Source organism: Vombatus ursinus, unplaced genomic scaffold (assembly GCF_900497805.2).
Source record: "Vombatus ursinus unplaced genomic scaffold, bare-nosed wombat genome assembly UNPS02014817.1, whole genome shotgun sequence".
Taxonomy (NCBI): domain Eukaryota; kingdom Metazoa; phylum Chordata; class Mammalia; order Diprotodontia; family Vombatidae; genus Vombatus; species Vombatus ursinus.
The window spans coordinates 12,620,846-12,647,091 of record NW_020954595.1 but is presented as its reverse complement, the minus strand read 5'-3'; the positions used below and the strand labels follow the sequence as shown (position 1 = coordinate 12,647,091).

General features: G+C 51.2%; 1 protein-coding gene across 1 annotated transcript in view; it reads right to left on the bottom strand.

The window, feature by feature from the left end:
• ADCYAP1R1 (ADCYAP receptor type I) overlaps window positions 1–22,726 on the bottom strand; it is a 59,016-nt gene extending 36,290 nt beyond the window's left edge. Inside the window, exons 1-5 of the mRNA XM_027835906.1 lie at window positions 22,681–22,726; window positions 20,047–20,149; window positions 7,537–7,638; window positions 2,104–2,216; window positions 1,301–1,398 (exon numbers count right to left, since the gene is read on the bottom strand). Of these exons, the coding sequence (XP_027691707.1) occupies window positions 1,301–1,398; window positions 2,104–2,216; window positions 7,537–7,638; window positions 20,047–20,149; window positions 22,681–22,719 (455 nt within the window). The 5' untranslated portion in view covers window positions 22,720–22,726. The remainder of the gene's footprint in view (window positions 1–1,300; window positions 1,399–2,103; window positions 2,217–7,536; window positions 7,639–20,046; window positions 20,150–22,680) is intronic.
• Window positions 22,727–26,246: the final 3,520 nt, after the last annotated feature.

Below are 26,246 nucleotides of genomic sequence, written 5' to 3'. Positions count from 1 at the left end.
CTCCCCAGCGTTGCCCCAACCTTTCCAGGGTAACTGGATGAAGGCTGAGGTCCAGCCAGATGGGACCAGGAAAAGGGGATGCTCCAGAAGAGGCGGGCAGCTGGGCTGGGGCACTGATGTCCCACCCCCGGCCCAGTCTGCTCCTGTCTGCTGTCCCATTCCTTTCCTCAGCAGCCCCAGGTAGGCAAGAGCTGGCTGCTCTCCTGGGAAAGTTCGCAGAACCGGGAACCCCTTCCCAGGCATCCTCCGGCCAGGGGAGGTCCCTGGGAGCTTGGAGGCCAGAGGATTTACACGCGAGCCCAGGCCCCAGACTTCCCAGGACGATCTGGGCGACACCGGGGGCTCCTTCGGGCCAGAGACTGCTTGTATCTGCAAGACCGGGCACTGGCCAGTCTAGACACACCCACAGCTTTTTGCTCGGTCTTCTCTGGGCTTATGCCTTTGCTCCTCTCTGGGCTCATCTGACTCCTGGGACTTCACCACACCCTTGTGCAGGTAGGTGCCTTCTCCCCCATCCCCTCCCCTGGTAAGTGCTTTCTGCCCCCCCCCCGGGTGGTACCTTCTCCCCCGCTTCCCTCCCCTGGGCATTCTGTGGTCCCCGAGCCCTAGGAGGCGTTTGCTTAGGTCTGGGTGCGGGGGTATCTTGGGTTCCCGGGGTAGGAGGCTTGGAGCTGTGCCAGTGTGTGATCGGAGCAAAGTCTGTAGTGGAAACACGGACCTGGCAGCTTCCCTGAGAGAATGCCCGGCCAGCTCCTTTGAAGAAACTCTGGGGAGTTTATCCCACTGTGAGCACTGAGGGGAAAGGAAGGGGCATCCTCGGAGGCCCGGGGAGGGGCGGCTAGCCGGCCAATGGACAGAGGTCACTGGTGCAGATCAGCTGGGGGTGGGGGTGGCGAGTTGGGGCATCTGGAAGCTGGGAAGCCCCGTGTGACCCGGCACAAGAGTCAGCCGGGGGCAGGGAGGATCTAGAGCTGCCCTTGCAGCCAGGAGGTTCTGAGTTTGAATCCTGCCCCCAACACTTCCTAACACAGTCCCTGGCACATTTGTTAATAAATAGGTGCAGTGATCACTAAACATGGCTTGACTTGACTCCTGATTATTTCACCTCTCTCAGCCTTGACTTCCTCATCTGTAAAATGGGGCTACTAACAGTATTTCCCTCCCACGGCCCTGGTGAGGCCCAGATGAGAACAGATAAGAAGCCATGAACTATCTATGCACGTGAGGGCTCCAACTATTGTGAAGAGAGGTGGGAGAAAGAGGCAAAGAAAGGAGGGAGGGCCCCTGGGGCCAGACTCACCGGAAGCGGCACAAGATGACCATGGCCGTGGTGAGGGAGACCAGGGAGGTGCTGTAGCCCACGGTGTAGAGCGCCTTCACCGACAGGTAGTAGTAATCCTGGACACACACACAGAGGCTCAGCCGGGCACACCTGCCCCCTTCCCGGTCTGTCTGGCTTCCCTCCCTTAGCGGCTTCCTTCTCAGGGCAGCAGGGGGGGGCCTGACATGCACTCAGTTCGGGGCTTCCCTTCACCCTCCTCCCCAAAGAGGACCCCACACAGCAGTGGGTGGGCAGCACCCAGGGCACAAGGAACATCCTCTCTCTGCCAGTCTTCCACCACTCAGCCCTCTGGGCCAGGTAGGAGGATGCTCCCTGTGCTCTGAGTTGGGGCTGTGGGCTCTCCAGAGGGAGAAGGGCATCAGACCAATTCTTTGCCAGTGGCCATTCATTCAGGCATTGCCCATTAGCCCTGCAAATAGGAAGGTCATTATCCACCAAATGAGGCCATTCACTGATTGGGCAAGGGGTATGTGTGTTTGTGTGTGTGTGTGTGTGAAAGAGAGAGAGACAAAGAATAGGAAGGGTGGAGAGAGGGAGAAGGAGTGAGAGAAGAGAAGAGAAGAGAAGAGAAGAGAAGAGAAGAGAAGAAAGGGAGAGAGAGAGGAGAGAAGAGAGAGGAAGGGAGAGAGGAGAGAAGAGAGAGGGAGAGAGAGAGAGAGAGAGAGAGAGAGAGAGAGAGAGAGAGAGAGAGAAATGGCCTGTCCTTCATGGTTGGTGGCCAGAAAGGTACCCACTACTGGGACCTGGGGATCTCCACCTACTTGATTCCCACCCCCCTCAAGATAATCATTATCGAATCCGCAGGCATCAAAATAGTGGGGGAAGGGCTCCGACCAGCCATCCTCAGTGCAGTTCCTGCTCACAACCCCGGTGTCTGAAGGCAAGAAAACAATAACAAGGATTAAAGAGGTCAGGGGTCTTTGGAATTGCCCAGCAGGAATGCTGGGGTGCAATCAGCTCCGCCCAGCTTTGCCCCTGGCCTGCTGGGTGACCATGGGCCCTAAGAGTCGCTGCCTGTGTCTTGGCCTCAGTTTCTTCCTCTTTGAAATGAATAGCTTGGCCTAGATGATCTGATATCCCCACCATTTCTAGAATGCTGACCCTCCTATTGTTGGGGTTATCTGAGTGGAAGCCCTTGAAGCCCAAAGGGAAAGGCCCATCTCCATCCCTAGAGCCAAGCCTGTGGTGGAGTCTTGAGGGAAGCCAGGAACCAGAGCCAGACCCTGGTCTGCATACTTTTCTCCTCCAGGGCCTGGGAGGACCTGGTTGAGGACAGCCCCTTCACCTTGGGAGCCCCGAGGCTCAGCCCACATTAAGCTGTGACCCTGGTACAGTTCTGGGATCGGCCTTCCAATAGCTTCATTTCCCATGTTCCAGTGGCTTATTCTGGGTGGTTAAAAAATTGTGCTTGGGGACAGCAAGTGGCACAGTGGATAGAGCACCAACCCTGGAGTCAGGAGGACCTGAGTTCAAATTCGGCCTCAGACACATAACGCTTACTAGTTGTGTGACCCTGGGCAAGTCACTTAACCCCCTTGCCTAGCCAAAAACAAAACAAAAAAACAAAAAAAAATGCGTGTGCTTTTCACTGACACATTTCTGAGGTGGGTATGGGTGTCCCTCATGGGGAGCTATTGGGGGTACTGTCCCTGCCTGCACCCAAGGGTGTGCTTATGCGTGTGTGTGTACACAAGTCTCGTCCTCGCTTTCAGCCAGTGTGCCCTCCAGCTTGCTCTGGTATCCTCAGGCTTTGAACTCCTGAAACTGATTGTACTGAGTTGGCAACCATGAGTTTCTCCATCTCTAAAATGAGGGCATTGGCCCTCCATTGGATGGTATCCAAAGTCTGTGAACCTAGGAGCCAGAAGCTTTGTACATAGTGGGCCCTCTTGACAATTCTATCTGCTCAAGGGTGGGCTGGTGCCTTCACGAGGTGATGGAGGGCTTCAAGCAAAGGCTAGATGATCACTTCTAGTGTTCAGAGAAGGGTCAGACTAGCGGCTTCGAACCCCTTCAAATTCTGAGATTCTGGAAATACTTAGCCTGCCCATCCCCAGTCCTGGAAGACTTAAAGCTTTTGAACCCAAACATAACACAAGATTTCTCACCACAGACAGGTGGCTCTTGGGACCTCAGGAGAGGCTTCTTTCCCTAGGGCCACTCAACAGGGAGTGAGCTTCTCTTTTGTCCAGGGACACTCAGGCTTCAGCCACTGGGGATGTGGAGCCAAGAGACGGGAGACTGAAGACTTGGGGGGAGAGAGGGCTGCTGAGGCCCCGAAACCTCCCCTTCCCAGCAAGGTCGAGCAGCCCACCCCCCCAATCCAAGAGTGCCACTGTCAGCAGCTCTTCCCTTCCACCAGGAGGGCGTCCCCATCAACCTGTGAGCCAACGTCGTCTCTGCAGGTGAGTCTCGCCCTGAAGAAATAGCCTTAGCTATAAGCCAGATACTGGAGCCGGGCTGGGCAGGGCAGGGCAGGGTGGCCGAGGGGTTCACCCCCAGATTGCTGTCCTAGATGGTCATTCCTGAGCTCCTTCAAGCCCTTAAGCACCTCTCTACAGGTCAGTAAGCACTCGACCCAGAAACTTGGGAAGCAGGATGTGGAGGGAGGAGATGGGCAGGAGAAGGCACAGTGCCAGACAGCTACTGGGGATGCAAAAGCAGAAAGCAAGCAGCCCCTGCCCTCAGGGAGCTTAGAGTTGTGATCTAGGATTCCACTCACAGGACTTAATCTTTGGGGTTCTTTGAGAAAATCTAACCCAAGATGTTTGTGGTGCTTAATATGTTTGTTGAATTGAATGACATAATTATAAAAAGCCAGAATTAGGCTGGTTGGAAGGGCAGATGATTGGAGGAGCTTAGTGAGGAAGATGGCGCCTCCTCTGAACCCCCAAGGGAGACCGGCCTCCAGAGGCTGGGAGGTGAAGAGGGTCCTTCCTGACACCAGAGACAGCCTGCGTGAGGGGGACGGGAAGGGGGATGTGGAATTTCAGGAAGGGCCAAAAGGTTGGTGTGGCTGAACACAGAGTGTGCAAAGGGGAGTGTTCGTTGAGTCTAAAAAGATAGGGTAGAGCCTTGAGCGCCAGGCTGAGAAGTTTGCATTTCATCCCCAGGCTAAGGGCTTTGGGGAGGGGAGTGGCTCAGTCAGACCCTTGGCATAGGAAGATCACGTGAGCAGCTTAGATGTGTGCCCGTTGTCTTTTCTGATGGAGGGCAGGGATGGCTCATTTTGTCTTTGCATCAATGCCTGGCACACCGTAGCTGCCTCAGAATGCTTGCTGGTTGACTGATTGACGGAAGGGTGAGTTGGAGAGCGGAGGGAAGCCACTTAAGAGGTCATTGAAAAGATCAGGTGAGAGGTGATGAGGGAGGGCTGAGGAGTGGATTGATTACCCAGATACCTCGTGTGGAGGAGGGTGTGGCCACGGGACCCAGAGAGCTGGCAGGAAGGGACTGGAGAGGTGCCACGGTCCCACAGAGGCCAGGAGAGCTTTAGCCAGCACAAATGTACCTGAGTGGCCCCCAGGGTCTCCCCTCTAGTGCTCGAGGAGGCCGTGAACCCTCCTACTTACCTGAAGCATCCAGGGCTTCATTGTCTTCTAAGTCAAATCCTCCTGCAAGACATGGAGGAGACACATCGTTAGAACCCAGCAGCCTGCTCCCCGCTCCGTCCCTCCTTCACTTCCTGGAAGGACTTGGGGACACGTTTGCTGTCCCCACTCAGTCCAATGCACACGTCCTGCTCTCTGTCCCATCTTTGGCGTCTTCTGCTGATTCCTTGGCGGGGGGGGGCAGGCGGTTCCCCTGCTCTGTGGACCATGCACAACTTCCTCTGATGATGGTCCTGGGAGGTGCTAGGCTCCCCCTCCCCAGAGGTCATCCAGGAGAGGCCGCCTGGCCACTGGCTGGGCAGGCTGGTGGATTGGACTAGTGGCCCCTGAGCTCTCATCAGGCGCTGAGATTTTATGACTGTATCTTGTTGGGTGCCCAGGCACAGCCTTGAAGTGGAGAGTGGGTGCATGTGGATGCATGGGTGATGGGGTGCACAAAGAGTATGCGGGGGGCACAGTCGGCTACCTAAGACTGCCATGGATGGGTTCTGCTCAGTGGCTATGGACAGTTGGGAACTGGCTAAAAGTGCTGGCTAAGGAAGGGGGTTATTCCTTTCACCTGGAATGCCCCCACCTGCTTGACTTTTCTAACGCTGTCCTTTGGCAGAGCAGACAGAGGGCTGAGGTTGGAGTTGGGAAATTCCTGGGCTTAATCATGGCTCTGGCACTTACTATCAGAGAAGCCATTTCTGAGCCTCAGTTTCCCCATCCCTCAAATGGGAATAATTCTGTATCCTGGACCTATCTCAGAGCTTTCGTGAGCATTGAATGAGATAATGGATGTGAAATGTTTGAGGACCTGAAACTGTTCCCAAGTGTCAGCAGCTGGACTTGTCATTCAAGACCCAGATCAAGCTCTCCCACCTCCTCAAGGAAGCCTCCTGGCCTCTGGGAGCCTCTGACCCTCTTCTTCTCCCTTCCATCCTGGTGACTGTCTGAGCCACACTGGGGTCCTTCTTGTTATATGACATCTGCTGGGATTTCATGGTCCTCCTGGACTTGGGCCCTTATCTATCCTGGCACATTAGGGTTGCGTCTTCTAAGACCTGGAAGACTGCCTTGTCCCCTCACTGTTCCTTGTCTGTGACTCTAGTCACCCCATCTAGACTGAACCCCTCGACTCACTGCGGCTTTAAAACGTACAAAGGATAACTCTGCTGGGAGCTAACAGCCCCGGGAGTGCCTAAGACACGGCCTCTCCCTGGGCAGAAAAATGATCATCACCAAACCTCTCAAATTTCCAGCCAGGATCGTTTAAATTAACCAGAAGTCTCAATGTTTTCAAAGAGGGCAATTCTATTTCTTTCCAATATGTACCATGACTCATACTAAGTAATTGTTGCCAAGTATTGTACTATAGGGACCTGCTGGAGGGAAACAGTCGGAATCTCATGTAATTAGCCCATTAGTGGTTTATGTGCCAACAGGTGCAGAGAAAGTTTGTAGGAGCATTTTGCTCTATTAAGTGGCTTTCAAAGGCCTCTTGCAGTCTTACTCACATTATTTATTATCAAATTCCTTCTTGGGTCCTGCACAGAACAGAATACATGTCCAATAATGTTTGTCACGTTAATTAAAAGACCACGAGAAGAAAGCTTTACTAAAGCTATTAATCTTCTCAGTCTATTTATCTACTGATTCTCTGGGGTTTTCTAAGTGGTCTGTGAGTAGGGATAATGTTGTCTTCTCACAGATGTCCACCCCTTCCAGGTCTTTCCTGTGCCTTATTGATAATGTTAGTGTTTTTAGAACCACCTTGAATCCTAGTTGGAGAATCACAGCTGGTCCCCCTTAGGATGACCGAATGATGGCAGATCCTGAAGGAGGGGAGTGTGAATGGATGAGATGCTTCTGGGTTTGTACCTCTGCAAACAGGTCTGGGGTCACTTAATATGGGAGCCAGGACTCACACAGGCCCATGTGGGTAGTGTCCCCTGCACGGTGGGCCCCTCGCTGCTGGGGAAGGCATGTCCCTGGGTCAGAACAGCGATAGTCACAAGGGGCAGCATCTGTCTGGACAGCCAGGGCATCCTGGGTCTGGGGGAGATCTCCAGATGTCCTCACTGAGGATTCCTGCCTGATCTCAGACCAGCTTAGGTCATCTGGGAGCTTCCCGGACAATACCTCTGTCTCCGTATTCTCCCACCCCTCACAAGCCTGGCCCTGACTCTCTCTCTGTTCTCTCAGTTTCCCTTCCATGCTGTACATCCCCGGAGACTAGGGAGAGCTGGAGGGCAGAGACCTACCTGACATGAGGCAAGCAGGGCTTTGTCCCATGTCTGACATCAGGTGGGGGCGGGGGCTGCTTCCTGCCAGTAGCAGCTACAACTGTCCTCCCTCCTAGTGCCTCAGGCCCTGGACTCCTCATTCTCCCAGCGAGGTGGTACCAGACTCAGGCTGTCTGCTGCGCTGCTTCCACCCAAATGTTTTTGCCCCGTATGACCCCGCCACACATTCCAGCCCTGCAGGAGGGGACCCTGGGAAGGATCAGCCCCGGGTACTCTTTGGCACTCTTGACATTCTCCATCTTTAGCAGTAACAAGAGATAGGCTAAGACAAGGGTGAACAGGCAGCTGTATGTACCTTCATTGAAAATCTGGAAGAGTTCAGGGCAGCCAACCTCCACGACCTGTCCCATGACGGCCGGCCTCCAGCACGTGATGTTGTCCCACATCCAAGGGCAGCCTGTACAGAGAGGAGGACAGGAGGAGAGAGGGCCCAACGATGTCAGGAGGAGGGGACGTCGTCATCCCTGCCCCACCCCCAAGGCACCCCGGAAACCAGCGCCGCTGGGCACCTGGCCATCCTGGTCTGAAGGGGGGAGCCTGCCCTCAGGGAGCATTCACCAAAGTGAAGAGCGGCTCAGATGCCGGGCTCAGAGCCAACATCATGGCGGCTATTGGCTCCCTGTCCCCAGGCCTGGAATGCCCTCCTTCCTTGCCTCGGCCTTCCTCAGAGGTCACTCCCACCCTGGGCCAGACCTCAGCTGGAGTTCCCAGGGTGCTCTGAGGCGTGCAAAGCCCATTCCCTGGGTTGTCTCCCCCAGTCCCCCAGTTCTGGAGGCTGGTCCTTATTTATGGGTATTAGTGCCATCCTTTTATGGATGGGGAGGTTGAGGTTCAGGTGGAAGTGACTTGTCCGGATTCACATGGTGACCGAGGGTCTGGCAGTCAGTGAACAAGCATTTAGGAAGCACCTACTGTGAGCTAGGCTCACTTGCCAGGTGCTGGGGGCAAGCAGAGCCTGTCCTCAAGGGGCTCTCTGTCTAGTGGAGGAGCCAGCCCAGACAGAACTCGATGCACAGAAGAGGAGACAGATGAGCTGAGGGGAGTCTGAGTCGTGGGGGGCCTGAGCGGAGGCTGAGGGCGCTGGGGAGGCAGCCAGGCCTCACTGGACATCTTGGGGTTGGAGGGGACCGTGTAGCTGGCTTGTGGGGAGGAGAGTCACAAGACAGGCGAGGATGAAGGCAAGCAGGACCTGGAGCATTCTGCTACCCACTCTCCTGTGGGAGCCAGTGAGGTCTCCGAGGGAGAGAGCACCAAGGGAGAAGAGGAGAGGACTCCGGGGACCCCCCTCCAGTAAGTGGGGGTGACCCGGATGACGGAGCCTGAGGAGGAGACCCAGGGAGAGCCGCCTGCTGTGACCGGAGCCAGGGCCCGGGCTCACGAACAGACGATGAAGTCAGTGCCTGCCACGGGGGGCTCGCCCTCTGCCTGAGGCTCGGTGGCAGGCCTGTGCCTCCTAAGGAGCGCTGAGCTGTGTGACCTTGGCTCAGTCCCTTCCCCTGGCCGGGACACAGGTTCTTCATTCCATCCCTCTGTAACAGGTGAAGGGCAGATCTTGCTGCGCTCTCAGTGACCGGGTGAGGCGGGTTCTTCTTGCTGAAGAATGCACGCTGTGTTTGTATTTCTGGTGCCTAGCACATAGTAGGAGCTTGATAGATGTTTGTGGAGGGGTGGTGGCTTGGTTGCCACAGGGGTCAGGTGGGCACCTGAGCCACACCTGGTATATCTGGGCTGTGGCGGGGGAGGCCATGGGGGTGAGGGCTGGCTCTTCTCTCCTGTGAATGGCTGGATGGCTCCACAGTAAGTCCACTGCCTGGTTTTTGTATTTGTCCTTCTGGTGTCTAGGACATAGTAGGGGCTTAATAAATGTTTGAGGCATGCTGGTGGGCCCTCGCCATCTGGGGAGGGTGTGGGCCGCAGGATTGAGGCTGGTCTGGGATGGTACAGATGCAGACAGAGTATGATTTTGTGCTGACCGTGGGGGGAACGTGCCCAAAGGGACTGTTGTCTTAATTGAGCTGAAGAGCGAGCCATTATTTAAACAGAAGATGCTGTAAGGAATTCCCAGGTACCTGAGGGAAAATGATGGATGAGCACAAGAGCTCAGCTGTGGAGCTGTCCCAGACCCCGGAGCTCCACAGGTTGTCCTGGGGGCCAGAGATCACAGCCTGGCCTTGACAACCCCCAACCCCACCAGGAGCAGCCTGGGGCAGTCACAAAGGCAGGGAGGCGGCCCCCAGCCCTGGCCCCCTCCCTCTTGGCCTCTGGCAGCCTCTGGCTAGGGCTTTCTCCCTCTCCCCGAGTGCCTGAGCCCCGAGTCTGGGAGGGAAGCGCCTAATGAGCTCATCTGCCCCTGGTGGGGGAATCTGGTGTCCAGAGAGAATCCTAGAGGGGATCAGGGAACTTAGGTCAGCAAGGGGCCTTGGAGGCTAGGAGCATGGGCGTTCTTAGCCCTTCTACCTCCTGGAACCCTTTGCCCATCATAGGAAAGCCCTCTCAGAAGAGAATTTGTAAATGCATAAAATAAAACACCTAGGATTACAAGGGAAAGGAAAAGATTTTGAAATACGGTTCTATATCATCAACACACACACATGTAGTTCACAGACCCCAGGTTGAGAACCATTGATCTAGTCCAATCCTTTTATTTTACAGATAAGGAAACTGAGCCCAGAAAGCTTCAGGTGACTTTCCTAGGCCTTAGACCTAGTAAGCAGCAGGGCCCAAGCTTCTGAGCCAGGCCCTCAGTATTGTGCTGCTTGGCAGATGGGCAGAAGAAATGGTGGTATTTCAGACAAGGTGGCAGGCTGGGGGCGGTTTTGGGGCGAGGGCCTTCCCCGAGACCATTTGATATGGGTGACCTCCTATTCTGTCTGTGGACAGAGGCAGACCCATCATCCCTCTCCCCGTATCCCCCTAAGAAGGAAAGCAGGACTAGCCCACGAGTTTCAGTGAGCAATAATATTGTCTTAAGGACATTCAAGGCTTGGACAGAGCATCTGTAGGGGCAAGTAGACGGGGCACTGCCATGGGCGTCAGGACTTCTGGACTCTAGTCTCATCCCTGCCCATGTGACCTTGGCCAGGTCACCTTCTCCTCTCTGGGGCTCAGTTTCTTTATTCGTGCAATGGGGTCCCCAAGCCCCTCCCTGCTGAACATTCTAGGGCTGGCTGCCTCTGCAATAACTAGGCTGAGTGGGCCAGACCTCTCTGTGTCAGGGGAAGCCCACCCACCCCTGCCCACTCCTGGAGGCCTTCCTGCCATGCAGCTAAGGGACATGCTGGAATTCTTCAATGTGCCTGGTGGCTGGCACCTGGGGGTGCTTTCTGCTAACCACTTGGGTTATGACTGCTGTTGGCTCTAGGCCCTTCTGCCCCTGAGACTCCCCCTGTGTCTGCCCAGACTTCCAGAGAAAGTAGAGAAGAGGAACAAGAGAGAACTGCCCACCCTCCCCCTGCGCCTGGCCCAGCCCACGCCTCTCACTCTACCTTCCCCGTGGCAGCTGCATCCCTGCTGCTGCTTAGAATGAGGTAACAGGCTAATGAGCTCTTGGACATCTGCTGCCCTGGGGAAGCTGGCCGGCCAGCCTTCGGGCTAACAAGGCCCTAATGCAGTCTGAGCCAGCAGGGACAGCACAGGTGCCCCCCCTGCCAGGGCACTGGGGACAGGCGGCCTCTATTTTAACACGACCCATCGGCTTCCCCAGACTAAAGCTAGAGGCGTCCACAGCCCCCAAAAGGTTAGGGATAGATATTCCACATCTAGATTTCATGAGGGTGTCTGACTTGATGGGAGGGTGTGAGGGTGCCTCATGAGTTCAGAACGATGGGGCCCCAGGGGTCCTGAAGAGCCTTCTATCCTTAGCCCCACTAGGATCACCATTTTTGTCAGTGATTTGCCATAAATGGCATCTTTTTAAAATAGGTGGACGCAGGCAGCAGGGGTGGGGCAGGTTATGTGGGATGGCAGAATTTGGATCTCCCAGGTCCGGACAAATCTAATAAGACAAGAGGGATAGAATCGCGTCCTCTGTGGGGGCCTACAACGCGGGATGGGGCCAGGGTGCCAGCGGCTCCTTCCTGCTGCCTGCAAACACACCCTCATGTCCTCCATCCTGGACACCCGCCATCCACTCTGCCCCGCCCCCCCCGGAGCTGTCGACCCAGACGTCTCCCCTTCCCTCCTTGAATCTCTCAGGCCATTCTGCCGGGCTTTTGGAATGCCCTCTATCTCTTTCAAATTCAATTTTGGTTTTTGGTGCCATGGTGTCCGTGTGAGACACTGGTTCAGCAACCACGGCGAGGCCTTGCTGTGGGAGGCCCCTCCCTGTGCAACTTAGATAATCACGCTTGCAAACCTGAAAGGGCTAAACGGATGCCATGCCGGTGGTGGTGGTGGTTGTTATTATCACTCTTGTTCTGCTCACATTCGCTGTCAGTGAAAACAGGAAATGGCAGTGACGTGCCCCTGGAAATATGGCGCCTTGGAGAGTCAGACCAGGAGGCGGCTGGATGGTTCTAGGGCATGTCCAATGGGACAAGAGCGGTCACTTTATGGGCCACTCGGTCACCAGGCCTGGCCAAGCTCAGGGGGAGTCTGCCGGAAGGGCTTTGCCCGGTCCTGATGGAGAGAACGAAGAGCCAGGGAAAGGAGGACTGATCCTTTTGGCTTCCAGGCACAGGTGGACATGGGGCAGGACAGCAAAGCCCCTGCTGGCTAATGTGGGGCAGAGTGAAGAAAGAAGAGGCCAAAGGCTGAATGTTTATAGATGGCTCCAAAGTCTCCTGTGGCCCACCTGCAGACAGCCAGCATGGAGTCAGGAAGACCTGGGTTCATATCCAGCCTCAGGTACTTCCTAGCTGTGTGACCCTGGGCAAGTCACTTAACTGTTTGCCTCAGTTTCTTTAACTGTAAAAAGGGGGTCATAACAGCATCTACCTCCCAGGGCTTTTGTGAGGCCCAAATGAGATCATATTTGTAAAGCACTCAGTGCAGTGCCTGCACACAGTAGGCACTATATAAATGCTTATTCCTTTCCCATTTCCTATCTCTGCCTCTCTTCTTTAAGAAGAGTCAGGACCCAGGGAGCATCGAATGACACCCCAAAAATGACACAGACTCTGACTTAGCAGCCAAGAGGCACCTGTTTACCTGCACAGGAGTCATTCAGAATCAGCCCCTCTGGGTGCAGTCCAACGAGTCAGAGCAAAGATCAAAACCAGCATCAAGTTCCCAAAGACAAGGACAAGAAGAAACGGCTACGGGTAATAAGAACTCCACCCTACTCAAATGGGCCACAATGGGCGAGGGGAGAACTAGATGAAGGGAAATCCTCAGCCCAGGCTGGCGCCGCCCTCTCCTCAATGTCTGCCTAAAAGAAATCGATCCCTACCCTCAGGTGCTCCAAAGAGATGAAAACGGCTTCAACATGCACAGTTGCTGTCCTGGCCAAGAGGAAAGACGTGTCAGTTAAGAATGACACTGGCACATCATTGGAATGCATGTGTAAAGTCTTAAGGACGGTAGTAGACTGTCACAGACCTTATCTCCTCAATAAAATAGCAAAGCCCAGGGAGATCAGTGGTGTCAAACTCAGATAGAAATGGGACCTCTAAACCCACATGGGGTCCTAGCAGGCCGCAAACTGACTTAGGAAACCACGTATTAACATCATGGATGCTCTATGGTATTTTTATTTTTTTTTGTCAAATATTTTCTGATTACATTTGAATCTACGGCACTTGGGAGGTAGCAGATGTTTGTGGAAAGCTTGGCTTAAGAATCAATTAAATAAAACCATTCTAAGAACATCGAGAGACAAGATGGAAGGAGGAAAACCGGCCGATGAAATGTAACAGATTTGCCAGCATTTCTACAAGTAATCTGCTCCCATCACAGAGGACTGTGGAATTCAACACCTTTGTCTGTGATATGTTAAATGAGAAAATGGAAAGGGGATAGAGGAAGATAAAGGCAGGAAGAACCTATGGACTGGAGAAGTCCACTTGGAAGAAATCTCTACTGGAGGCGCAATTTTGAAAGCTTCAAGGGGTCAATTCTCAGGATACCTGTAAGAGGGGAAGATGCCAAAAGATTGGAAAAAATAAGGGATGATATTACTGAAAAAAGAAGATACCTAAGAAGGAGGACAGAAAATAGGAATAGTCAGTGTTGGAGAGATCATTGTGAAAAGATTCATTATTAGTGTAGCTAAGCATTGGCACAGTCCTTCTGGGAAGCAATTTGCATTTGTGCAAAGAAAGAGGCTAAGACGCCTAAATTCTCTGGCCCAGAGATTCCACTGCCATGATTATCCCTCAAAGAGGTCAATGCCAAAAAAAAAATCCCACCCCCCCCAAAATATTTAAAGCAACACTATTTGGGGTAGTAAAAACTAGACACAAAACAAATGCCCATCATTTGGAGAACAGCTAACACAAATTTTAGTCCGTCATGTAATGGAAGATTAATTCACTGTGAGAAATGGTGACCATGAGGAATGCAGAGAGACATGGGTAGACATCTGAACTGATGCAAAAAGAACCAGGAAAACATTGCAAGTCACTACAATGACATAGAGGAAAAGAACAACAAGTAATCTAAACTGAATGTTGCAAAGAACACCTGGACCCAACTTCTTTGCAGAAGTGAGAGACCTTGGCAGAAACTAGGTCTAGACCAACACCCCACACAATATACCAAGATGCTGTTTTTTGTCCTTTGGTTTTTTAAAATATATATATATATATATATATATATATATATATATATATATATATATATATATATTTAGTGAGGCAATTGGGGTTAAGTGACTTGCCCAAGGTCACAAATGTAGTATGTGTCAAGTGTTTGGTCTGAGGTCGGATTTGAACCCAGGTCCTCCCGACTTCATGGCCGGTGCTCTATTCACTGTGCCACCTAGCTGACCTTGTCCTTTATTTTTAAAGAAGACCAATGGCATCACAGGTGATGTCTCAGCTCATGTATAAATTGCATTTAAGAGAGGCAGAGCCACACAAAGTCATCAGGCTCATCCTCTTACAGCTTCATCAGAGTCCAGTGGCAAGAAAAAAGTCAGGGTGACTGGCAATGGCCTGGGATGCAGTGGATGACCTTGGCATCTTCCATGTCTGACCAGGCTCTAAGCACTCCATAGCACCTGCTTTAGCTGCCTCACGGCCACTGGAACAAATTGTTCTTATCTACCCATTTCTCCAGGGGAAGATTTTATGTACTCAGTGTAGACACCCCTCCAACTCAGGGTGTCTACCCCAAACAACCAAGATAAGTTCAAAATAGGTATATGATTTAGACATAAGCAAATTAGGGGAGCATAGAATAGCTTGCCTGTCAGATCTATGGGTAAGGGAAGAATTCATGACCAAACAAGAGACAGAGAGCACTACAGGATATAAAACAGATAATTTTGATCACATTAAATTAAAACATTTTTGCACAAACAAACCAACACAGCCAAGATTATGAGGAAAGCAGAAAACTGGGGGAAAATTTTTACAGTAAGTTTCTCTGATTAAGTCCTCATTTCTCAAATATATAGAGAACTGAGTCAAATTTGTAGAAATAAGAGCCGTTCTTCAATTTATAAATGGTCAAAGGATATGAACAGGTAGTTTTCAAATGAAGAAATCCAAGCTTTCTATAGTCACAGGAAAAATGCTCTAAATCACTACTGATTAGAGAAAGGCAAATTAAAATACCTCTGAGATACCACCAGGACAAAGACTAATAAAGTTTTGTCAAGATAACTCACTGGTCACAGCAAACACTCGTTTCCAATAACCCCCAAAATGATTCTACACATGGACATCACCAGGTGGTCATTATAGAAATCAGATTGATTACATATTTGCAGCAAAAGGTGGGGATGCTCTGCAGTCAGTTAAAAGAAGACCTGGAGCTGACTGTGGTTCAGATCATGAGCTTCTTATTGCAAAATTCAGACTTAAACTGGAGAAAGTAGGGAAAACCATGAGACCACATAGGAATGACCTAAATAACATCCCTTATGAATATGAAGTGGAGGTGATGACTAGATTTAGGGATTAGATCTGGTATATAGAGTGTCTGAAGTACTATGGACAGAGGTTTGCAATACTATATAGGAGGCAGCAACAAAAAAACATCCCAAAGAAAAAGAAGAGAAAGGAAGCAAAATGGCATCTGATGAGGCTTTAAAATAACTGAGGAAACAAGGAAAGTGAAAGGGAAAGGTATAGCTAACTGAATGCAGAATTCCATTGAATAGCAAGGAGAGAAAAGGTTTTCTTAAATGAGCAATGCAAAGAAATAGAAGAAAGCAAGAGAATGAAAAAGAAAAAAAATCTCTTCAAGAAAATTAGAAACATCAAGGGGAACATTTCATGCAAAAATGGGAATGATAAAAGGCAAAAAATGGTAGGGAGTGAAGAGAAGTAAAAGAGATTAAGAAGAGGTGGCAAGAATATGCAAAAAATTATATGAGAAAGATGTTAACATCACCAATAACAACAATGGTGTGGTTACTGATCCAGAGCCAGACGTTGTGGAGAATGAAGTCAAGTGGGTCTTAAAAAGCATTACTAACAGTAAGGCTAGTGGAGGTGATGGAATTCCAGCTGAGCTATTTCCATCCTAAAAGATGATGCTGTTAAAGTGCTGCACTCAATATGCCAGCAAATTTGGAAAACTCAATGGTGGTCACATGATTGGAAAAGATCAGTTTACGTCTCAATCCCAAAGAAGGGAAATGCCGAGGAATGTTCAAATCACCCAACAATTGTGATCATTTCACATGCCAGCAAGGTTATGCTTAAGATTCTGCAAGCTCAGCTTTAGCAATATGTGAACTGAAAATTACCAGAAGAGTGGGCTAGTTTTTGAAGAGGCAGAGGAACTAGAGACCAAATTGCCTATATTCACTGGCTTATGGAGAAAGCAAGAGAGTTCCAGAAAGAAAAAAAAAGCATCTACTTCTGCTCCATTGACTACACTAAAGTCTTTGATTATGTGGATCAAAACAAAACAGGGCCAGCCCTCAAAGATTTTCTTACTTGTCTTCTGAGGAACCTGTATGGGGGCCAAGAGGAAACAGAATTGAAAATGGAACAACTGATTGGTTTAATATTGGAAAAGGAGGGGGCAGCTAGGTGGTGCAGTGGATAGAGCACTGGCCCTGAACTCAGGAAGACCTGAGTTCAAATAGGGCCTCAGACACATAACACTTACTAGCTGTGTGACCCTGGGCAAGTCACTTAACCCCAATTGCCTCAACTATATATATATATATATATATGTATATATGTATATATGTATATGTATATGTATATATATATATATATATGAAAAGGAGTATAGCAAGGCTGTGTACTGTCACTTTATTTATTTAACTTACATGCAGAATATATTGTGAGAAATGCCAGGCTGGATAAATCAAAAGCCAAAATTAAGGTTGCCAGGAAAAATATCAACAATCTCAGATATTTAAAGGATACCTCTCTGAAGGCAAAAAATGAAGAAGAATTAAGAAGCTTCTTGATGAGGGTGAAAGAGGAGAGTGTCAAAGCTGGCTTGAAGCTTAACGTAAAAAAAGAAAAAATAAAACAAAAAACTAAGATCTTGTCAACTGGTCCCATCACTTCCTGGCAAATAGAGGGAGAAGAAATGGAACCAGTGTCAGATTTTGTATTTTTGGGCTCAAAGATCACTGCAGATAGAGACTGCAGTCATGAAATTAGAAGATGCTTGCTCCTTGGAAAGAAAGCTATGGCAAATCTGGACAGCAGACTAAAAAGCAGAGACATCATCTTGCTGACAAAGGTCCATATAGTCAAAGCTATGGTTTTTCCGGTAGTAATGTATAGATGTGAGAGTTGGATTATAAAGAAAGCTGAGCACTAAAGAGTCAATGCTTTTGAATTGTGATGCTGGAGAAGAGTTTTGACAGTCCCTTGGATGGCAATACTTTTAGAAAATAATTCAGACTATTTACTGGAAGGTCAAATGCTAAAGCTGAAACTTAATACTTTGGTCACATAATGAAAAGATGAGACTCATTGGAAAAGATCCTGATATTGGGCAAGAGTGAAGGTAAAAGGAAAACAGGATGACAGAGGATGAGATGGATGGTGTCATGAAAGCAATGAACATGGGCTTGGACAGACTTTGGGAGATAGTGGAAGACAGAAGAGCCTGGTGTGCTGTGGTCCATGGGGTCACAAAGAGTCAGATAAGACTAAATCATGGAACAACGACAGAGGTACCACTTCACACCTATCAGAAATGACAAATATTGGAGATGATGTGGGGAAACTGGGACATTAATGCACTCTTGGTGGAGTTGTGAACTGATCCAACCATTCTGGAGAGCAATTTGAAACTATGCCCAAAGGGCTATCAAACTGCATGCACCCTTTGACTGGGAAATACCACTACTAGGTCCGTATCCCAAAGAGATCAAAGAAAAGGAAAAAGGGCTTATTTGTTCAAAAACATTTATAGCAGCTCCTTTTTGTGATAGCAAAGAAGGGGAAACTACGGAGACGCCCATCAGTTGGGGAATGGCTGAACAAGTTGTGTTATATGATTGTCATATGTTGTGCTATAAGAAATGACAAGCAGGATGGTTTTAGAAAAACCTGGAAAGACTTACATGAACTGATGCAAAGTGAAGTGTGCAGAACCAGGAGAACATTATACACAGTAACAATTATATTGGACAATGATCAACTGTGAATGACTCAGCTTTTCTCAGCAGTAGAATGATCTAAGATAATTCTGAAGGACTTAAGATGAAAAATGCTATCCACCTCCAGAGAAAGAACTGATGGAGTCTAAATATAGATTAAAGCAAACTTTTTAAAACTTTCTTTATTTTTCATGTGTGTGTGTGGTTTTTTTTTTGGTCTGTGGTTTTTTAATTTTTTTGTAACATAGCTAATATGGAAATATGTTTTGCACTATTATACATTTATAACCTATATCAAATTGCTTGCCTTCTCAATGATGGGTCAGGGGAAGGAGGGGAAGAGGGAATTTGTAGCTCAAAATTTAAAAAAAAAGCGTGTTAAAATATTTTACATGTAATTAGAAAAAACAAAAAAATAAAAATTTACTAATTTTTTAAAAACTAAAAAAAAGAACTGAGCACATGAAATATTGCATGTTTTATCAGAAGTTTTTTTTTTTAAATATACTGGCTTCATGGAACTTTCTCCCTTTCTTTCTTTTCTTTCTTTGCAAAAAGTCATCATTATAAAAGATTGCTCTCTGGGAGTAGGGAGAAGTACAGTGGGAAATATGAAGGATATAAAAACAATAACTATCAATAAAAACTTATTTTTACCAGGAGGTGCTCAAGAGAACACTAATAACTACTTTCTTATCTGAAGAAAATGTTTATGTGAGATCTACAAGTGTATAGAGAATATTCCAGCTGAAAATGTGAGAACAGGCAGTCTTTGCACTTCTTTAAGACAGCAGAACACGTTTTCATGGCCAACAATTAATGTCTTCCGCCAATATGTTAAGCTTGTATTTCTTGATTGATACCACCGCAGAGATGATGACTGTTCAACGTTCTGTGATTATGGCCATCAAGCAGGGAGCCATATGCGCTCCAGGTCTGTTCTCTTCTGCCATCAAGTTTGTCCCACACAGAGCCCGTGAGAAGGGGAGACGGGAGCCCCTCAGCAAGCATCAGATCAGCCCAACAGTCCACACAGGACCGTCGGTGGATGAAGAATGCCTCTTGTCCAGATTCTCACATGTAGCAAATGGACCCCCAGAGCGGTCCCTCAGGACACACATCTGGTACAAATGGTGGATGATGGTGGACGGACAACGAGGGGTGATACAGGCTGGGATTCAGAACTGTTCCTGATGGCACTGATCTCAGCCTGGGGGGAGGTCTTTTGTAAGCCCTGCAGCTCCCCATCCCTGGCCCTGTGCTGTCCAGCTCCCCCCCCCGTTTTCCTTATCTATGGCTTAGGTGTTGAAGATGCAGATGATGGGAAGATGAGTGGGGTACCTGAGAAGCTGGAGGTCAGCTTTGGGAAGCACAAGCATCCCACCAGAGGGGATGAAACCTCATGAAACCCATGAGGTTTGTCCCTGTTCAGTGGCTCAGAGGGACAGAGAGGCTGAGGCCAGCGGGTGCTGGGCGCAGGGCTCAGGCTGCCGAGACCCCTGACACCCTGGAGGAGGTGGGGAGGCCCCCGCAGAAGGCGGGCTCTGAGGAAGCTGGAGGTGGGGGTGAAGCCCACCCAGCCGTGGGGGACGGCGTCACAAGGGCAGGCAGTGGAGACCTGGGGAGCAGCCCAGAGGCCGGGGTAGCGGGATCCCAGAGGGGACAGAGGGGTCAAAAGGCTGGAGAGGGACGAGGGGCCAGGCTAGGGAGGGCTTTGATGCCCAATAGGAGATTTTGTATTTGATCCTCGGGGTGATAGGGAGCCCCTGGAGGTTATTTACTAGGAGTGGGACGCACATACTCAGACCCGAAGCTGGGAGATGAGAGGAGACACATGGGATGTCAAAACCGGGATCCCAAAATGAGCAGCTAGGCGGTACAGTGGGTGGAGCACTGGCCTGGGAATCAGGAAGACCCGAGTTCAAATCTTAACTCAGGGGGCTCTGGGTTCTGTTAACCTCAGTTTCTCATCTGCGCAGTGGGGATAGTAATAGCCCCTGCCACCCCAGGTAGTAAAGGGCTTTGCAAGCCTGAAAACGCCACACAGATGTGTCTATTCTGATGATTCCCGTCACTATTCCTCTAGTGGAGGCCCAGCTCTGCGCTCACCCGACCCCTCACCTGGGGAGGAGTCGTTCAGCCCCATCATCTCGTTAGCCTCCTCGATCTTCTCCAGGCACATGGCTTCTTCCTTCTTCAGGATGCAGTCGGAGATGGCAGCAGCCTGTGAAGGGGCGGGGAGGGAGAGGACAGAGGTCAGACATCACTCAGTCAGTCTGCAAACCCAAGGGGGGGTGGGGCGGAGGCATGGCCTAAGACAAGCCTTCTGGTGGCAGCAGCAGAGATGGAGGGAGGCAGAACAAGGTGGGCAGCAGGCAGGCTGGCGGGGAAGGTGCGGCTTTCGTGGCCATCCTTGCGCTAGGCATTACCATCATTTTCTCAGAGCCGGGGCACACAGGCCCCCATCTTTGCCCTGACCTTGCTGCTGCTTCTGCCCTCCGCCCCAGGATTATGACCTGGCCTAGGGTCCAGCACCCCTAGACCACCCCCTCCTCCCCCCAGCCACGAGGAGCCACGCCGGGGACCCAGCACCCCGCACTCCGTTTTCACACATTGCCAACCTCAGTGCTTGGGAACAGGAATTACCCTGGCGTCACGGTCCAAATCAGGCAGGGGCTGCCAGGCCAGCCTGGGTGAGGGGGCTTTAGGGTGCTGCCTCAGGCCCAGGGACCGCAGCCTCCAAGGCCAAACTCAGGCGCTTCCTCCTACGGGAAGTCTTCCCAGATTACTGAGTGTGAGTGAGCCCTTCTGGCAGCCCTGGGGGCACCGTGCAGACAGCCTCGGGTCCCAAGGATGCCCATATCTGCCTGTCTTTGCCCTGCTGCCTCACCTCAGGCATGAATGAATGGTGCCCACTCTAGGATGGATGGGAGGATGCTTTTGGGAAATCTGCCTTTAAAAGCCACAGAGGCAGCAGATCGGATTCTACTCTCATCTCTGGCATCAATTCACTGTGTGACCTAGGGCAAGTCACTTCATCTGGTCAGACCTTAGTTTGCCCACCTGTAAAATGGCACCCACACCATGGTGTGGGAGAGGACAGAGCTGAGATGCTGCCCATTCACGGATCCTGGCTCTAGGCCAGAAGGGCCTCTGACATCATCCAGGACAGTCCTGCCCAGGGTCACTCACGCAGTAAGGGACTGGCCTCAGCTGGGGGCCCGGGCTGTCCCCCTCCCTTCCCCGCCCTGGTAGCTGGCTCCAGCACAGGGTGGGAAAGTCTCTGGGCTAGCTCGCTTATTCCTCATTGCCGCAGCATCCGCCTGGGCTCTCTCACTGACTGCTCAGCCTCCCTACAAGGCAGCCTACTACCCGAAGGGGGAAACTGCACCCCCAAGGGGGAAGGGATTCTCAAAGAAGGCACCCAAAAGGGTTCCTGGGGACCATGAGACTGTTTCCGTTTCCTCCAGCCTTGATGTGGTCCCCAGACACTGGGTGGCTGGCAGGGTGGCTGGTAGGGTGGACAGGGCCAAATGCCTGGCGGGGAGAGGTGGGCGAGGCTGGTTCTGGGCACCACTCCCACGGCCTGATCTGCCTTCCTAATGAGGCCTATTCAGGACCTCTCAGAGGCTAATCACCTCACCAGGGCTGGGGACTTTCCCAGGGACCAAGAGACGCCAGGCCCTGGGGGGTTCCCTTGGTGGCTGGGAAGCCACACTATCCCCAACTCTCAGCCTTCTTTGGGGACAGAGGCAGCTTCCTGTTGGAGTTCTGTAGTGGAGGAGGGGAGGACAGGGAGATAGTGAGGGGAGAGAGAGATTGAGAGGAGGAGGAGAACAGGGGGGATGGGGGAAATGGTGAAGGGTCCTCTGGTGAATGGGTGGGACCTCAGGGGAAGGAGGGAGCCTGGAGCCTGACCTCCTGCTCCTGTCTGGCTCTGAATCTGTGCTCCATCCAGGGGGTGGGGGGTGTCTGATACAAATCAAATCCGATACAAAGATAAAGTCCAAGGGGGGCAGAACGAGGATGACTCTTGGCCAGTCCAAAGAGGAAGAGGGAGAAGCCACCAGCAGCTGGGGGACCAGGGAGGCTGCCCCTGAAGTGGACACCTGGGCAGATCACGGATGGCAGGGTCTCGGAGCTTGGAAACTGAAGTTGGCTTAAGGGCTGGGGGCTGGGGCTCTGCCACGGAAGGCTGTGGGGGATTGGTGGGCAAGGGAAGCAGATTCCACGTGCCAGTCTACAAGGTTCAGTTTGGAAGGAGGAGGATAGAAGGGAAAATGGGGTGTTGGGATCAGGAACCAGGAAGCCCCAGCTCCCAGCCAAGCTCGCCCGTCCCTCAGATCTTGGGCAGCCCGTGTGCAGAGGTCTGCCCATCATTCTGCCATCTCCAAATCACCCCAACAGGAACTGGCTAAAACTGTCCTGGGACCCTCCCCAGGTGGTTCTAGAAATGATAACAATAACAATTAGACAAGAGCAAGAAATGGAAGATTTAAGTGACCTGCCTTACAGCCTACTTAGAAAACCCCAGAGAAAGGGGCAGCTAGGGGGCGCAGTAGATAGAGCTCTGGTCTTGGAGTCAGGAGGACCTGAGTTCAAATCTAACCTCAGACACATTACACTCACTAGCTGTGTGACCTTTGGCAAGTCACTTAGCCCTGATTGCCTCACCAAAAAGCAAAAAAAACCCCCAAAAAACAAAACAAAGGAACAAAACCAGAGAAGCAGCAGAGACAGTAACTGAGTGCTCACCACAGGCAGCAGCAGGAGGGTGACGATGGTGGCCACCATGATGCCTGCCTCTTGTCTTTCTGCAGCAGGACTCCAGGAGCGAGGAATCCCAGACTGGAGGTGCTGGCAGATCTTACCTCTGCAGAGAAAGGGAAGGACCATTACCCATGGAGAGAGAGAAGACGTCCCTGCTTTGAGAGCAAGCCTCAGCTTTTTTGCCCAACCTTCAAGACCCACATACCCTGAGCCTAGCTCCAACTGCTTTCTCCAGCCACATCTTCCGTGGCCCCAGTCCACACTTTCTGATCTGCCCTGGGGAGGGGGGAAGGCAGGGATTGGGGAGGTTCCTAGCCCTCTCCCTTCCCACCCCTCCCTCCTTCCTCCCTCCTTTGACATTGCTCTCATTCATTCTTTCAGCATAGTTTGGGTGCCCATGATTGGGCCAGGCACCCAGACTTAAGAGACCCCTTTGGAGAGTGACTGAGGGACAGTTTATGGGGGCCTCACAACAATCCAGCTAAGGGGCATAGGGGGCCCTACCCAACCCAATCCAACAAATATTTCCTGCGTATCTCCTAGGTGCCAGGAACTGGAACTACAGAGGCAAAAAAAAAAGAAAGAGAAACAATCCCTGCCCTCAGGGAGCTTCCATGCTATCTGTGAAATCCACAATATTGGTAACAGCTCACAGCTCTACATATTGGATCTTATGATTCACAAAACCCTTTCTTCACATCAATTCCACAATAAATGATGCACCACAATAAACATATAATATGGTTTTTTGTTTTTGTTTTTGGTGAGGCAATCGGGGTTAAGTGACTTGCCCAGGGTCACACAGCTAGTAAGTGTCAAGTGTCTGAGGCCAAATCTGAACTCAGGTCCCCTTGACTCCAAGGCCGGAGCTCTATCCACTGCACCATCTAGCTGCCCCAATAACAACTAATATGTTGTAATATGTAAGTAAAATGGTTGAGTAAATAGAGTCCTGGACTTGGAGTCAGTAAGAACTGAATTCAAATCCTGCCTCAGACATTCACTAGCCATGAGAGCTCACACAAGTCACTTAGCCTCGCCTGCCTCAGTTTCTTCATCTGGAAGATGGGGGTAAGGAAAGCGCCTTACCTCCTAGGGGTGTGATGAAGAACAAGACTCTGGCTGAGTGTAAAGCACTGTGTTAATGCTCATTGTTCTAAGAGTTTCCTTGCCCTGGGTTTATCCACACCCATGAGATCATGCGTCCGGGCTCTTACCTCTATCCCAATTTAGCATGACAAAATATAACATAATGTAAGCAATGAAGCATTATTCTCCTCATTATCAGGTAAGAACCGAGGCCCAGCGAGGCCCGGCGAGGCCCTGCGAGGCCCAGGACTTTCCTGCCCGTGGTCCCCAGGCCAGGAGCAGAACGGACGACTCTTGGCTCAGCACCCTTTCTGTTCTACTGTTTCTGGGCCTAGAAGAGCCCTCTCTCCACTCCCTAACCCCACACCCCGGGGTTTTTCCATCCAGATCAAACCCATTTGTCAAGGCCCAGGGATTAGCCCAATGGCCAGCATACAGCCAACGCAGAATTTATGTCTGCTGCACGAATGAGCGAACGAACAAATGAACGAATGCAGGATGGCGTCGAAGGGGCAGTCAGGGCATCTGGGTCCGACAACAAGGGGACTGCTGGAGCCAGCCAGGAAGCATTCCCAAGAAGCAGGAACGAGGCTGGCCCTCTGTGCTGAGCCTAGACCCCCCTCGGGTCTCTGTGGTCTCTCATCAGCACACCCAAGGCCTGCCGGGGCCTAGAGGGTGAAGGAGGCGGGCAGGAAGGGGGACAGGGGAGGCCCTCTCAGGTGTCATCACCCCACTCCCTCCCTGGCTTCCTGGTCTAGGCAGGGGAAAGTCACGCTTCTCCCCCTGATTCAGCTGAGATGAGACTGTTCACCCAACTGGGTCATCAAGAGGGTTTTTGTAGCAAACAATAGCCTGCACAGAGAGCCGTGGCTCTGGAGTCCAAGGGCCTGGGTTCAAATCTCAACTCCAAGCTCGCTACCTGTGGAGGGTGCCAATCACTTCATGTCAATGAGCCTCAGTTTTGTTATCTATAGAATGGAAGCAGTCCCTCACAGAGTGATTGGGAGGCTCAAACAGGACGACGTATGCAGGCAAAGCCTTATCAGAACATTCTGTCTTGTTACAAGGACAACTTGGAACATCTGAGCCCTGGAAGAGACTTCTGGGTCTGGCAGGCTGCTTGGTGCATGGCTGGCTTAGATGGGTGGAGAGAAGGTGGGATGGGGGGTGGGGGGCCTAAGTGTATGTGGGGGGTGGGCAGGTGAGGAGAACGGCTTGTTCTGGCTGGAGGGGAAGGGCACAGCATACGGGGGAGAGCAGAGGGAGGAGGGGGGTGAGGAGCCAGCTGGAGAGAGGCTCTGTGGCTGAGCTTGAGGGCAGCGCCGAGGAACTGTCCACGTCTGCCTCCCGCTGTCCCTCGGCTGCTAGACAGTGACCAGGAGCCAGAAGGGGGCAGCTTCGGGACAGCCTGCTTTGTCCCAGCAGCCTGGGTGAAGGGGTGTTGTCTTCCTCCTTGGGAAGTCCAGCCTCGGTCAGTGTTGGTCCTCAGGGCCTGGCTGGGAAATGTAATTATGAGGCTGTGGCTGGCTGGGGTTTTATTAAATTATCAGAGAGATAGAGATGGAAAAGGAGATGAAGAAGCACAAAGAGGGAGAGAGAGCAAGCGAGAGGGAGATACACAAAGAGGCAGAGACAGGCAGAGATGCAGAAGGACCCAGAAAGGCAGAGAGACAGCCTTACAGAGGAGAGACAGAGAGGGAAAGACAGAGATGGAGAAAAAGAGAGACAGTCAGACAGAAAGAGGAGAGAGAGACACACACAGAAAGACAGAGTGAGAGATAAAGAAAAGGAAAGATGGAGAGAAAGAGACAAAAGGAGGAGAGACAGAGAGGAGACAAAGAGAAAGAATGAAAGGAAGAGATGAAGCGAGACAGAGAGAGGAAGGAAGAGAGGAGAAAGACACACACATACAGAGAGAGAGAGCAGAATGAGAGATAGAGAGGAGGAAGAAAGAGATGGAGAGAAGGGAATGAGAGAGACAGACACAGAGAGAGAGAGAGAGAGAGAGAGAGAGAGAGAGAGAGAGAGAAAGGAGAGAAAGACACAGATAGACAGTCACAGAGAGAGAGAGAGAGAGAAAGGAAAGACAGTCTCACACACACACACACACAGAGGAGAAAGAAAGACATACACACACACACACACACACACACACACACACACACACAGTGTTGGAGCTGAGGCAAGCCAAGTGGTCTGTCCCAAGGAGACCATGGGGATGCTGTGAGGACAGAAAGTCAAACTCTGAGCCTCTCTCCCTTTCCTTTGGTGAATGAGCAGGGAGCAGGCTGGCAGCCAGCTCCCAGCCATGACTCTCCCCAGGCCCTGGGCTCCCTCACCTCCTGCATCCCCACTTCTCCCACCTTGCTTCACTTGCCTCTGCAGCTCTGACCTCAGCTGTTTCCTCCTCACTGCTTCAATAGCCAATGATGCCAATACTCCCGGAGCTGGAGGTGATTCCA